Genomic DNA, 14,953 nt, shown 5'->3' on the forward strand with positions numbered 1-14,953 from the left:
AGAAATATATGTGAGGATAGATTAAAGCAGAACAGAGCATGAATCCCTGCCAGTGCTGTTTTAGTGGTATTTTATTTTATCATCTTGTTAATACAGCTGCTGCGTGTGACTCAGATTGTCAGGAAATCTGCCTGTTTGAATTGTGGCCTCTAATACTGCAGAGAAGGAAATACACTGACAGATACAGTGAAGAATGACAGTAAATCACTTGGGTGAATTATTGCCAGAAAATTCACAGGCTCTCCCTCAAGATATATCTTTTTAACAGAGACCCTCGTGGCCACAAACCTGTCGTCAAGTACAACCAAATGAAGCACATTTTAAACTAGCAAACGTTTACCAGTGGCCATTTTAAAATCATGCAAATAAACACTTACATTTGGCCATAACAGTTATGCCTAAGACTTCACTATAAACTCTTTCATGTAGATTAAACCAAAGATTAAGAAATGGATGTATGGCATTTCTGCTTTCTAAGAAAGAAAGAGAGTTAGAAAGGTTAGACATGAAAAATGATGTGAAGTACCGTTGTGCTGAAGACGGAGAGAACCTGCTGTGTTGAGGTTAGAAATGAGAGAACAAGGAGAACAGAAGGACAGACGCATTTCATCTGGAAGCTGAAGTTAAAGGGAGAATCTGAGTGCAGAATAGATGGGAGAATATGTAGAAATCAAATTTTTTGTGGCTCCTTTTGAGCTAAATGCTGCAGGGAATTGGGCAACAGGAAAGCAAATGAACCACTCCCCATCCAGATGTTGCTACATATGTAAACAGCAGTGTGTGTGTGTGTCTTCGTGTGTACATGTGTTGAAGGGTGTGTAAACCAGTTCTGTTCTGCAATTAGCATATTTGCCATGGTTGTACTGCAGTAAACTATAGGGATGTAATTATAAAGCCATGTGGGCCTGCTCATGTGCCACCATCTTTCTTGTCCCTCCTCATCTCTTTATATTTATCCATCTAAACTATGTAGTGTTTATGATATGGTTTTTACAGTGACAAAATGTGGTTTTGACATATTAAATAGACTGACTGGCTTCTCTCTCCTCTGCTTTCTTCCCTCAGAGCTGCACAAAAGTTGAACTTAGCATCCAAGAAGAAGAAGCAGAAGACCGCCGCCGTCACAGCCCCGGTCACATCATCATCACCGTCATGTGATCCCCCTCTGTTTCCCACTAATTTCAGCTCCGCCCTGTTGATGGCCCCTCCCCCGGCTCCACCCTGCCTTCTCCGCGCAGCCAATAAGATAAAAGATACCCCTGGGCTCGGGAAGGTAACAGAGAAATATCTTTTACTAGTGTTGGAAGAAAATTAACGAAGTCTGCCTCAAAGCAAAACTGATTTTCTATTTTTAAAAGTCTAATGTGTCCCCTACTTAACACCCAAAGTGGGTATCATTAAGGTATATATTAATTTAAATTAATGCAAATGAAAAGCAAAACTTTATTTTTTTCATTAATGTTAGATATTCTGTCACTTTTATCTATAATGCATCTCAGTGACGAAGTGGAAATCTCTTTATTTTTCCACTTATAAAACCAGGACATGACTAGTGACCAGAGGTCAGACGCATCACTTGCTATCCATTAATTTTCATGACCCGTGCAGCAAACATTTCAGCTCAGTTAAGACTAAAAAGTTTATTATTGTAGATGTAAACTCTGACTCATCTTCCTTGGCTTGATTTTAACACATGCCTGAAGACAGAACTGTGCCATAGCACGTGATTCAGCAGAGGTCCAAGTGTTTTATCACTTTAAACCAGTCCAGTCTGTGGTATTGTACTGTATTAGGGGACTATTACTGAGATACTGTATTTACTGTATTTATTATACTGAATTTACTCTAAATCAACAACAATAACAAATCAAAGTGATTTGGTTGTAGTATTTCTATCTGTAGCATTTTATCATGACCTTGGCCAGTTTGTCTGAGTGTATCTACTGGTACGTGTGTGTCACCCCTGCTGTACCGTACCGAAATGTAGCCTAATGGTTACCACGGTAACACATCTCAGGCTGACAAAAGTCATCTGTCACCGTTGCTAGTGGTTGATGAAACGTGTGTGTTGTGGATGTGGGTAGCCGTTGTGGTGGTGGGGGGGTGTCATGCCTCTCAAGTGTGTGCAATATTGATCGTCCATGTAATGAGTTTTTAGTGCCCCCTCCTCCACAGTTTGAGCGCCAGGCTCACTGACTGTATGTGTGTGTGTGTGTGTGTCTGTATATGTGAATGTGTGTGTTTCCTTACTGCTAGAAAAAGAATATGGTAAGAGTATGGATATCAAAATCAAAACTGCAGTGTCCATTACCATACACAGAGTGAAAAGAGACCCCACACACGTGCATGTGCACATAGGTGTGAGTATGAAAGTGGGAGAGTGCATCACAGCTTGGTGTGCATATTGTGTCTGTGAGTTCTTGTCTGTCTGTGTGTCCTTTCATGCGTGTGACAATACTATGTGACATTTCTATTAAATACCAGATGAGAGGTCAAAGCTAGCCACTCATGTTATTTCAGGTAAATTTGTAACGACATAGAGTAAAATGTTACTTATTGAAATTAATCCAGAATGACAACAAACATTTAATCATAAAAACCTTAAAACATTTTGAAAACAATCTGTGTAATACAGTAATATAATGAAATTAATCTGCAGCCACCAGTTTTTTTGAGTTATTTGCTTGATCTAAATTTCATGAATTTACCATGTTGTGGTTTGGATCTGAATCGTGATCTTGTTTCCCATTTTTTCCTGCCACTTTTCACTGTCTGTTATAAACAAACAATAGCAAATATTGAAAATAAGTTATTTATAAATGTTAAAGTAAATTAAATTATTAAATCTGCAAATCTGCAAATCATGCACAGAAATGTGACTATGGGTAGAAATCTGTATTCCTACTATTTTCAACAAAATGCACTGTGAGAAAAATTATGCTTTCACAGGAGCAGTATTTATATTCCATATCTTGAAATCTCTGAGTCATATTCAGTTCAGGTCTTCCATATTTTATTTGTCTTTGTGTGCATTATTATTTTATGTGTTGTGATTTTTCTGCTTTGTTCCTCCTTTGAGTCTCTATCTCAGTTTCTGTCCATATGGAGGTGACAGATGTCTCCTCAGTTGTCAGGGAGACAGATTCACACTCACATATTTACAAGCAGTCACATACACAACAGCCAAATTATTCTTATATTACACACACACCCAACCCAAATAACACATATGTATATGAAACCACATTCACAAAAAAAACCTCTCACCCACACCCACACACTCTTTCTGTCTCCCTCTTTGTCTCATTATTTCATTTCTGGCTTCTGTTTCATCCCACTATGATCCTCTGTGATCATGTGATAGAACTAATCAGCTTGTCTGGCCCGACCTACTGTCTACTAATGTCTGCTACTACTTCTGTTTAATTACAATTGTCAGACATCCTTCTTTCCACAGTCATGTGGACTCCTCACAGCCATCATTCTGGTGTGATCTGTTACTGGAGCTTTGATTTGAAAGTGCCCAGTTGTTTTAGCTATGTACCAACTTTGTCTCCCTGTTGTCCTGCTGGCAGGCTGCCCATTCTGAATCAGCTGTGATAGAAAATGGAAAATGGAAAATTAAAAAGAAATTCCCAATTTATAAATTCCCTGTATAACTAGTCTAGACATGTTTCTGATAAGGGGTCATTGCTGTGGTTTGAAAAGAAACGGGGATTGGAAGAAGGAGGAAAAATGGTACCAAGGCAGGGAGATATTCTGGTATTTGGAACATAACAAGCCTCTCCTGTGAAATCAATTGAAGCTTGCCAAGACCTAATCAAACACACCCACACCCACACGCACACTCACACAAACATATGGGAAGAAAATGGCTGTGGTGACATTTTTCCAGTAAAAATGTCACCTGCAGTGGGGGTCGGCTCCCTGCTGAAATGGCATTTGCGCACATTCACACTCACAGATAGGCTTGCATGCTCACAAATTCATAGGATTATAGTGTACAATGAAAGATGTCAGGGAAGCAGCAAAGCCCCCGGTGGAAGTGTGTACGATACATCCTGCAGAATACATGGGCTTGTCTGCAAGCGTGATGGGGGGGGTTAGTGTTCTCCCTGATGTTAATATGGCAGAAAACAGATTGAGACATCACATGTAAAGCCAGGGGAAATCAACCTGCACAGGTCAGATGTACTGCTGTGGGTGTGTGTGTGTGTTACAGAGAGAGAGAGGGAGGGAGAGAGAGAGAGAGAGAGAGAGAGAGAGAGAGAGAGAGAGAGAGAGAGAGAGATGGTGAGAATACAGCCTTGTTCCCTTTAGGGATGTTAAATTAAATAGAATTCCCCACTGGATCTGTCCAAGTGGCATCTGTATCTCAAACTCCCCTCTGTTATTTCTATGCATGGTACCTTTCTACATGTTGTTGGAAAGCTCCATTTCACTTTAATCAAATCAGCCAGCTGGGAGGCTTCCATTCAGACCACTGTCTGCAGGGGGAGGTGTGTATCAGTCGAGGAAATTTAGCTGTATGTATTATCATCTAGAAAACCAACTGTAGAGTTACACTGAACTATAGACTTAACACATTTTTGAAGCCGCCAAGAAGTTTTTTAGTGATTGAATAAGAACAATACAATTTTCATACATAATTAAGAAAGAAATCTTATTTTCTGATTGCTTTCTATGTATCTTACATGATTTCTTCCAAAACGGGGCTTTTCAGCAATGGCATTCATGAAAGTGAGTGTCGTTCAGCAGTGGCTGAGATAGACAAATCCTTGTAAGACTGAGAAATTAAGGAAATATAATTCTTCATGTTTCAGTGAATACACAGTCCACTGTGGTGGACAACAATTCCAAGCCCACTAATTCAAGTCCCCATCAGACAGCAGTAACTTCCTGTTTCATGTTGCTGTGCAGCCACTTTTCATTGTAAACACCCTCTACTTTGTGTTTATCGCTAATTATCAACTGTAACCATGCTAACGTGCTAAACTAATGATGAACTTGGTAAATGTTATTGGCACCTTGCAAACGTCAGTATGTCAGCATTGTTGCTGTGAATAACTTATCATTTGAAAATGGATGACAAATATTTTTAAAAATTTAAAGCTAATATGGGGAGCTTCTCATCTCTCCTCTCCTCTCCTCTCGTCTTGCCTCGTCTCTTCTCTTCTTGTCTCTTCTGCTCTCCTCTCCTCTCTTCTCCTCTCTTCTCCTCATATAACCTAATAATCTTCACCTCATCTCTCTAATATATGGATAAGTCTTATCTCTTGCCGTACCATCCCTTTATCTCTACCCTCTCTGCTCTTCTCCATATCTGAATGACAATGAAAGAGTGTGGGAGTTTTTTTTCCACCTCTTTCATCTCACACACACACACACACACACACACACACACACACACACACACACACACACACACACACACACACACACAGTTTGTGACTTGACCTTGGGGGAAAATGATACTATGACAGCTAATCAATTTTTAATAGCAGCTACGATCCCTCTCAGGCCACAAGCTGTGTGCGTCTGTGTCATGAGTGAGCATGTGCAAGTGCATTTTCCACGGGCATTTGTGTGTCTTCATGCCTATCTGGGAGTCTGTGTGTCTTGTATCTAAATGAGTCAGTGAGTCTGTTATGGGAATCCAGAAGGCACTTTGTTCCACCTCGTATCTGAAATATTAATGCTGTCAGTGACTGACACACACACAAACACACAAACACACACACATACACACATACACATACACACACACACACACACACACACACACACACACACACACACACACACACACACACACACACACACACACACACACACACACACTCACATCTCACTCCTTCGAGTTTTCATGTGACTTGAGTTTGGTGACAGACACACAAGGTGAGCAATCGTAATTCCCTCCTTCAATCAAAACATTCATTTTACTCTTGACTGATCAATTTATAGCAACAAATGCTTCTATCCCTCGCAATATTAAGTGACTGCAAGGCTGTAAGTTTGGTTGTGCAGCCGCTAAAACGATCCTACAGTTGAATCAAAACCTTGCTAAAATAGTTTCAACAAAAGTGAACATTACAGCTTTTATGAAGTAGGATTCAGTGACTGTTGTATTAGACTGCATTAGTTTTAACTAGGTGTACCAAATGAATTGGCAACTGAGTGAATAAAGTTGTTTATTGTTCTTTTAACAATGAAATTATAACCAAAAAATGCTACATAAACCTATGTATTGTTAATAAATTAATACTAAATAATTTTTAGTTTCCTCCAGCCTGCAGATACCTGATGTATTTTTACATTAAGTTATATCTGTGTCTTTACTACACAGTACTCACTGCTGCTCTCAGATGACTGTTTATCCACTCACATCTTCTCTCATCAGCACTGTGCAGCTGAATAGCGAGAGAACAGTGTTCAGAGAGAGTTTATAGTCCAATAATGATACTCAGCTTCCTTTTAACTGACTATATTGTGCTTCTAGCAAATTGTACATATCATTCAACTATTGTTCACAATGGAATGAACAGCAATGTGTGATCTGGGCTTGATCTAACCTTTGATATTTACCTATTGTCAACAAATCTAATGAAAAGACCAAGACCAACATGGTTGTCTCTCAGGACTGATTTTCATACCTTGTCTGTTGCGCTCAGCCTAAGTCCATTTATTCTTACTGAATTGACAATGATTTAAGAATATCAGCAGCCTTATGCTGTAATGTTAAATACTTGAGTGAGGGCTTTGAAATTGTTAGTGACCTGAGACCAAATATGCAAATAACATTGACTGTCCAGTGTTGATATGTTAACCACAATTATAATGCTTAGTTATTCCACCATTTCCGGGACAGGAGAGTTCCTTTAGGTAAAGCAGTGGCTTGTCCATGTCAAATTACAATTCGAACACAAATTCAAACCTGACAGTTGTAAGATCTCTGCAGTAGGTCCAACTGCGAACAGCCAACATGGATCTTAGGCTGGGAGCTGAGCTAGAATGAATAAATTGGTTAAAATTAGAATTGATCTGAAGCCTGAACTTGCTATTCCCATATGGTATTTGTATCTATCTCTCTGTACATGTGTTTTCATGGATGTGTGTTCCTGCAGTCTTTGGGAACCAATTAGAGCTCAGTCTCAGCCTCTCATTGATTTTTTAGCCAATAGTAATGAAGCACTGCTGTGAGGAACTATCGAACAATCTTCTCTCAGCTCAGGGTTGTTTGTTGCTGTTTAGCTGAATTCCTTTACTTAAATTGGCTCAAAGACTTCATTGTGCCTGAGTGTGATGTACAAAGTGGAGGAAGCTCTATATCCAAGAGAGTGTACTAAGGGTCAGGACAGTTTCTCAGGGAAAAAAAAAAAAAACGTGGCTCCTTGCCTCCACATCTGTCACAGCGTGTACCCTTTAGCATGGGAATGATCCCCCCAAGCTGTTCCAGACGTCATCAGCAGACCTATAGGTCAGGCACAGCTTATGCATTTCTATTTTAAAACTAGTAATCATACGCGGTTAGACTCACATTACAGCAGAACATACATATTCATTGTTCTTAATGCAATTAGAAGTTAGATATTCACACAGAGACAGAGAAAGTCAAACAAACTTGCTTCTCTAGCATCTCTCCCCCCTCCTGTTTTTTTTTTCCAGCTTCAGCACCTTGCATCAGTATTCACTGCAGCATGAAGTGAGAGAGAAAAGAGGAAAGTATAGAACAGATAATAGGAGGAGGCTGTGATTTGTCCTGTCATTTGCTCTGAGGAAGGGAGAGAAAGTTATACAGTGAGAGGATGGAGATGAGACAAAGAGAGACGGGAGAGAATGGAGTGGGCGGACGGTGATATCGAGCAATTTTTCTCTAACATAAAGAGAGACAGAAGAAGGGAGAGGTCTACACGTGTTGTGAAAGAGGGACACATAGAGGGAGGAGGGAAAAGAGGAGAGGAGGGTGAAAGGATAGGAAGGGATCAAGGGAGAAATGGACAGAGTGTGAAATCACAATGAGATCATTGTGAGAGTGCTGTGTTAGTATCCAGAGAGTTATTACTGACCTGTTTCTCGCTCTCATTATTTCCCTTTATTTCTTTCAGAAACAAACACTTCTCTCTTTCTCTCTCCACCTTATTTTTCATTAGACAGAACAAAGAGTCTATTAACTTTGTGTTCCTCTTGCATTTGTGTGTCTGCATATCATATTGGCTGCAGCACTCTGCCACACGTATTGATTCACCAGTGGAACTAGGCCAAGGGCCCTCAGAGTATTGTGGGTATGGGTTTGATAATATACACAAATACCACTGAGCTTGACTCAGATTTGCACTTCCAGTTGAGTGTTGATGCTATGTTCAGAACCGAAACATGAAGTTCTGATTTGTTTCTGGAGACCAAAACTTACAAAACCAAAACTTACCTCTGTCAGATCATGACATTCCTTAAAGCCGGTAATCATTTTGCTGAGATATCATTTTTTTTCCTGATTTTGTTTGGTGGTCATCACCACGGAGCTTTGATAGTTTTAAAATAAGGGGAATGGAGGTTAATGACCCCATGTATGTGTCTTGCCTTTTCACATACGCCTTTAATATTTTTGAAAAATGGACAAGGAATAGCATTATAGCCCCATTTATACCTCAATCTCACACACACACATATACACACACAAACAGTGGCAACCCTCTTACCTTTCACACTCTCAGACATGAGGAGGAAATGGGCTCTCGGGGGGGAAGACTTTATGAGTTACGCCTTGTAAAGCGTGCATCGGTAAAATCCTTCCCCCCCAGGCTCTTACTGATGTGATGGGCTCTTTTATTGGGGTCAGGAGAGGGCGTAGCATGGAATAGTGTGTGTAAATGTGTAGTGCTGTGGGTAGTGGATTTTATTTTAACACAAACCCTTGACCTGACAATAAGCCTTAGTATCACAGATTACCTGGGTCACCAAGGTTACATATTTAGTGTATTCAGGTGGAATCTCAGTTTATGTCACACCCTCATCAATGGATACACTTTCATATTTACACACGTACAATTACCTTGATCTGACAAGGACTTTAACACAAACACTCTCATACACACTCACTCACACAATTTATTGAACCAACTCTCTCAAATGGCCCATGGTCATTTAATGATGCAACCAAGGGAAAGCCTATTAATGTGTTGTATCAGGTGTGTGTGTGTGTGACAGGCAGAGAGAGAGAGAGAGAGAGAGAGAGAGAGAGAAGCGTGCACATAAACAGCAACACAGTAAGAGCTCTTAGAATGATATTGGCCTTTGTGCTCTTCACTCATCAGTATGTATTAGTAACCAGCAGGCTTTTATGCTTTTATTTTTTTAACACTCAACATTCAAGGTGAATTCATTCTCTATAACATGACCTTATTCTTGTTGCTTTTGGCTCTTTGCCCCAGGACAATGAAATAATTAATAGCAAGTAATTTGTACCAAACAGGACACAGCTTTTTTTTTTTAATCTCTTTTACAGAAAATTGCTTCATATACGTATGTTACTGATATTATTTAGCAGCACAGTAATGCAATGGAGGATAATTAATTAACAATCCAATTTAGTTGAGAAATAAAGTCAAGCTCAAACATGAGAAAAAACTCAAACATGTACTGCTGTACATTTACATACAGCATTTGACAGATGCTATATGATCCAAAGACTTAAATGTCATTAGTTTCATTAGTTTTCTTCCTTGTCATTGACTTAAACTTTATATATTTCAGATCACATCTCTGTTCACAGCTAATGGATCTGTTATGGTTGGTAAATAAAAATATATAATTTAAATTTGTTTTATTCTGTGAATGCTCTATCTCAGAGTGCAGTGGGATTTGGAGTGTTTTGGGATTACTGTGCGATTCGTAATCCCATGGTGGTGTTTAACTGGAAGCGCAGTGTAGAATCACACTTCAGACGATGATTCATCTGTTCTAACAAGCACAAACAGACAACAGCTCTCTCCTTCTCTCTCTTTCCCTCTTAGGAGCCACATAAACACAATAGTCTTTTTCATCTAACCTGCACCTCTGAGCCCTGACGACATAAATTCCCACCTTGTTTTGAAAACGCATGGTATGACACAAATAAAAATAGATTTCACAGATTTTTTTTTTTAGTATGACCCTGTATGTACTCTGTAAGTAAGTTAGCACACAATTAGTAATGTAACAGTATGAATGACTGAGATTATCCTGCTGATTCCTAATCTCTTGATATATTATCAGGACTTTAATTCTCACAGAAATACTTAAGTAGTCTCACTCTATTATCCATATATCCCTTTGTCTTTTGATTCTCTACACTGCACTTATCCTTTTTAGGGCCTAGAGGTGTAGCGCCTATCCCAGCATTCACTGGGGAAAGGCAGGGTATGTACAGATACTGCACCCTCATTTAGGGTTTGAGATTTGATCCAGACAAGAGTGTGTCTTTTCGAGGACTGAGGGCCAGACTGAACTTGCAATTTCTCCCCAAATGAGACTCAGAGTCTCACAGAGGCCGAATCTAATGATGCATTTGTGCAGTTTCTGTCATCAAGAATGTAAGGATGAGAAATTGCATATCTTCTGCCTGTCAGCCTGCACATTGTATACAGTCAGCTGCTTTGCTGTTTGGTAGACATTCAGCTCTTTGCATCTGTCATGCATTTGTTCAAAAAAATCAGTGTTTTGTGCCTTCAGTGTTCCAAGCTTTAGCCAATTTACCGTGAACTTCCACTGATACGGATTTCAAAGTCTGGCCATCATTCATGTTACAGGGCAAATTCTATAGAAGCCGAGGTTGCTGCATCCTTGTTTTTACATTTTTACTTTGCATACCTACATGTGCTTTCAGGGTTTTGACTCTGCCTGGCTTTTGATTTACATTTCCATAATAATAGTGTTGGATTTCTATGTTTGAAAGAATATAGTATGAAATATGACAAAGCAACTAGGAGCAACAAGAAGTGCAAAACACATCACTCAGAACTGTTTTCTAAGATGAAGAGATTTTATGAGAAAAAAAATTATAGTAACTACCCTAGCAAATAATAAGCCTTTTGACCAAATAGTCCTGCAGGAACTTGAAGCCTGAAGTGGTTAAAATTCAGAGTTCTCAGGAACTTAAAAAAATCCTTCCTTTCACTTTGCATTCTAAAATGTTACCTAAAATGCTAAAAAGCATTTTGTTGCATCTGAAGAACTGAAGGCAAATTGGATCAATAATGGAATAAAAAGCGTCTGCCTGGATTGAGACATGATTCTCGCATGCATCAATTCAACAACATGGAAACATCTCATGGCAACTGCTATTTAAATCAATGTTATAAAGGAAATGCGCAAAAGTATAAAGGAAATTAAGGATGACAGAAAGCAAGAAATCTGTCTTCAGTGTAGAGTGTAACTCTAAAAGATGAATAGAGTCAGATACTTTAGCAATATCTCCATGCACAGAATCAATCAAATGTTCCAGCGTAAATATCAAATACATCTGATGATCAGGGTGCCTCGGATCAGTCAATGAAACATTTGCTGTGGTTAAGACTGAATCATAAAGCACTCAGAGTACCTGACACTCTGTGCCAATCATCTGTTTCACCCAAGCCTTTCTCCCAATTGTCAGAGAGGAGGATCTGGTATAAATCTTCTGGATAATGCCTTCGCGTGTAGCAGGAAGAAAGATTTAGTGGCAAACATGGCAAGAGTAAGACAGATGGAGTGGATCAGAGAGTGAACTAGGCAGTGAGATTTCAAAAGAGCAAGAGAGACCAAGACTAATTCACCCAGATGAGCTAATGTGGGAGAAAGAAAACAACAATGAAGTAATAGAAAGTATTTCAAACTTTAAAACATCTTTAACTAACAGAGAAAAGGTTGTTTATATGTTAAAATGTTCTGGAGCAGATTTGATGACGCAGCGTATTTGCTTCTTCCGATATCAAAGAAAACAACAGCAGCTGTCATGCGGTAAATTGCGGCTGCTAACACTTTGTGACAGGAGTGGGAGGAAAGGAATAGCGAGAGGAGGAGAGAAGGCTAAAACAGGATTCCTGCACTTGAGGCTTTTGATGTGTGGCAGGGAGCTGAAGGTGGAAAGGGTAGGTGAAGAGAGAAAAAGGAAGGGATTTAGGATAGAGGGAGAAAGATAACAGAAGAGTGACGGGTAAAGGAGGAGAGGGGAGGAGGAAGGGAGAAATACTTAAAGCGAATAAGGTGATGAGAGAGGGAGAGCATGTACATACTCGTTTAAGGAGTAAAAAGCTGAATATAGTGGCTCTTTGGGAGTCTTGTCTCAACTAAGGTGCAGATACGTTCAAATGCCTTCTAGCAACAGTCCTTCAGAAATATCAGATCTGTTCATAGTTTCAAGTTGGGAAGGTTTTCTCAGAAAAAAAACTTTCATTGCAAAGTGAAAAAGAAATGGGTAATCAGCATGAGACTCAAAACTTAATTAGCAGAGAAGCACATCAGAGTACTACATGCATAGACAGGTGATCTCTGAGGAAATGCAAAGACATTGCTGGAGTTTTTATTAAGCATCAGTTTGCTATAACTTTCAGCTGGAGAGCTATTTGCTTTTGTGAATATATATGCGTGTGTCTTGTGCCGGTTGATCACAGTCCTATGTCACTGTTTTCTATAGTATTGGACCAGAAGTAATCAAAGTATCTGTGCGTCTTACCCTCAGGTGAAGGTGATGGTGCGTGTGTGCCCAGTGTCGCAGTCAGATGCAGCCGAGTCCAGCTCCTTCCTTAAAGTGGATCCCAGGAAGAAACAGATCACCATCATGGACCCTTCAGCCAATCAGACACCAAGCGCTGTTTCCCAGAAAAGGGCGGGAGCCAATCAGGTCCCTCCGAAGATGTTCACATTTGATGCTGCGTTCCCTCCTGATGCATCACAGGTAAGAGAAAACACTTTAGAAATCAAAGGACTTTGACGTGATTTTGATACACGTGATTTTCTCACAGCTACAATATTTCTCATGTGGTGAAAAAAAGTGTTAACAAGCTGGTGACAAAACTTCCATTGCTGGCATCTATGTGAAGTCCAATATTAAAGAAACTGTTTGACATTTTGGGAAGTACACATATTCATTTCTTGCCGAGTTAGATGTGAAAACCGAGACCCCTCTCAGCCACTGCCAGTAGAAACAGATTATTTAGGCTTATTTTCATTTATCTGGTGTCACTACAAGGCTAGCTATAGGGGTAACTATCTTGGAATAGGGCTCCCAAGTTGGACCAATTGGATGTTTTTTCATTCTCCCCCATAATGTCCTTTTTTTTTTTTGTACTTCAGACAGACAGACAGACAGACGTAAAGACTTTTCATGGCCCTTCATGAAGACAGTTCGTTAGATTTGACAGTCATGGCTAATACTAAAAGACAAAAGCACAGTTCTCAAGTGGATTATGTGTAGCTATATGTTTTTTTTACCCTTTTCCAACATCTCTCTTCATTTCTCTCTCTCTCTCTCTCTCTCTTCCCGTTGCTAGGCGGAGGTGTGTGCGGGAACGGTTGCCGAGGTGATTCAGTCGGTGGTGAATGGAGCAGATGGCTGTGTCTTCTGCTTTGGACACTCCAAGCTGGGTAACGCTCACACACACATGCACACAGGCAACAAAATCGGAGAGTGTGCAACTTGTGAATCATCTTTAGCGTGTATGTCTGACCATCAGTGTGTCAGTCTTTCGCTTGGCTCTCTCCCCACTGGCCCTCATCTATCAAGAGAGGGAAAGAAGAGGATTTGTGTCTACTGAAGCTGAAACCATTCTCAGTCTGCTCTGTCTGCGTTTCTGTCTTCCCCCCTCTGTCTCTCTCTAATCCTTCTGAAGCTGGGTTTTTAGAGAAGCTGTCTTAAAAAGGGTCAGGACCTCTCTCTGCACACTGCAACATGTCTGAACCCATACACATGCAGTGGAACAAAGACCCACCACACACACACACATTCACATACCGACATGTTCTTCAACTCTGGGTCAACCCCTGTTGTGTTTATCCCTGTACATGCAAGCAGCATTATCCTTTTTGGCTTGTGATCTTCATACATCCAGTTGGAGTTTCTAAGTCCCCTTGAACTGCTGGCAGAGAGTTAAAATGCTACAGTTCAGCAGGGAACACTTCTGTGTTAATGGTTGAGCCATTTACTGGATCAAACAGTAATGAAGTTTTATGTATAAACCAACATGCAAACCACTGTGTTTCCTTGTTGTGCTGCAGGGAATTCGTCTCTTGCCAAATCGGTAGTAAAAGTAAACTCGTTTAAAAATGTGTAACAGTTTTGGTCTATCTCTTGAGGCTGTGTTCAGTTAAAGAATATTTCTGTATTTTTTTTTTTTTTTTTTTTTTACAACTTGGGTCAAATGTTTTGCAATATTTGCTTTCTTTTCCATTGGTTATGATAACGCTGAACTCATTAGAGTTATTGCCGAAAATGGGAACACGGCAACGTTGCTACAATAAAGGTCAAATGGAGCAAAAAACATGCTTGATACTCTGTCCAATAAAGAGGCATTAAAAAATGCAATAAACACACCCATAATGTTGGTAATAATCCCTCATTGCACAGGAAAACCACAAGTGCATTAAACTATGGCAAGCACGATAAGCACAGGAATAAGAGTGTAAATATGAAATACGAAAATAAGACCCAAATTGTACTAAACCTTGTTTTTTTAGGCTCTGACACATGCAAACAAGAAAACTAAAGAGTGGGCAGAGAGCAGAACCTGCCCACCTAAGACAGATCAAACACACAGATGCACATATAATCACCACAAGTCTCCCAAAACCCAAGCCCAACATGGCGTACACATCAGACCGCCTGTCTAGATCAGAGTTTTGCATCTCAGCATGTTTACATGTTTTCAATCAGCTGTCAAATATTGACACATTAAAAAGGCGTGCTGTGTCATGATTCATCATGATGATTCATACTGTATAA

General features: G+C 39.8%; 1 protein-coding gene across 1 annotated transcript in view; it reads left to right on the forward strand.

Moving 5' to 3' along the window:
• kif26ba (kinesin family member 26Ba) overlaps positions 1–14,953 on the forward strand; it is a 77,201-nt gene that overhangs the window by 36,079 nt on the left and 26,169 nt on the right. The window contains exons 5-7 of the mRNA XM_041043486.1: positions 1,066–1,273; positions 12,695–12,910; positions 13,506–13,599. Coding sequence (XP_040899420.1) covers positions 1,066–1,273; positions 12,695–12,910; positions 13,506–13,599 — 518 coding nt within the window. The remainder of the gene's footprint in view (positions 1–1,065; positions 1,274–12,694; positions 12,911–13,505; positions 13,600–14,953) is intronic.

Source organism: Toxotes jaculatrix, chromosome 1 (assembly GCF_017976425.1).
Source record: "Toxotes jaculatrix isolate fToxJac2 chromosome 1, fToxJac2.pri, whole genome shotgun sequence".
In the NCBI taxonomy this organism is placed as follows: Eukaryota; Metazoa; Chordata; class Actinopteri; family Toxotidae; genus Toxotes; species Toxotes jaculatrix.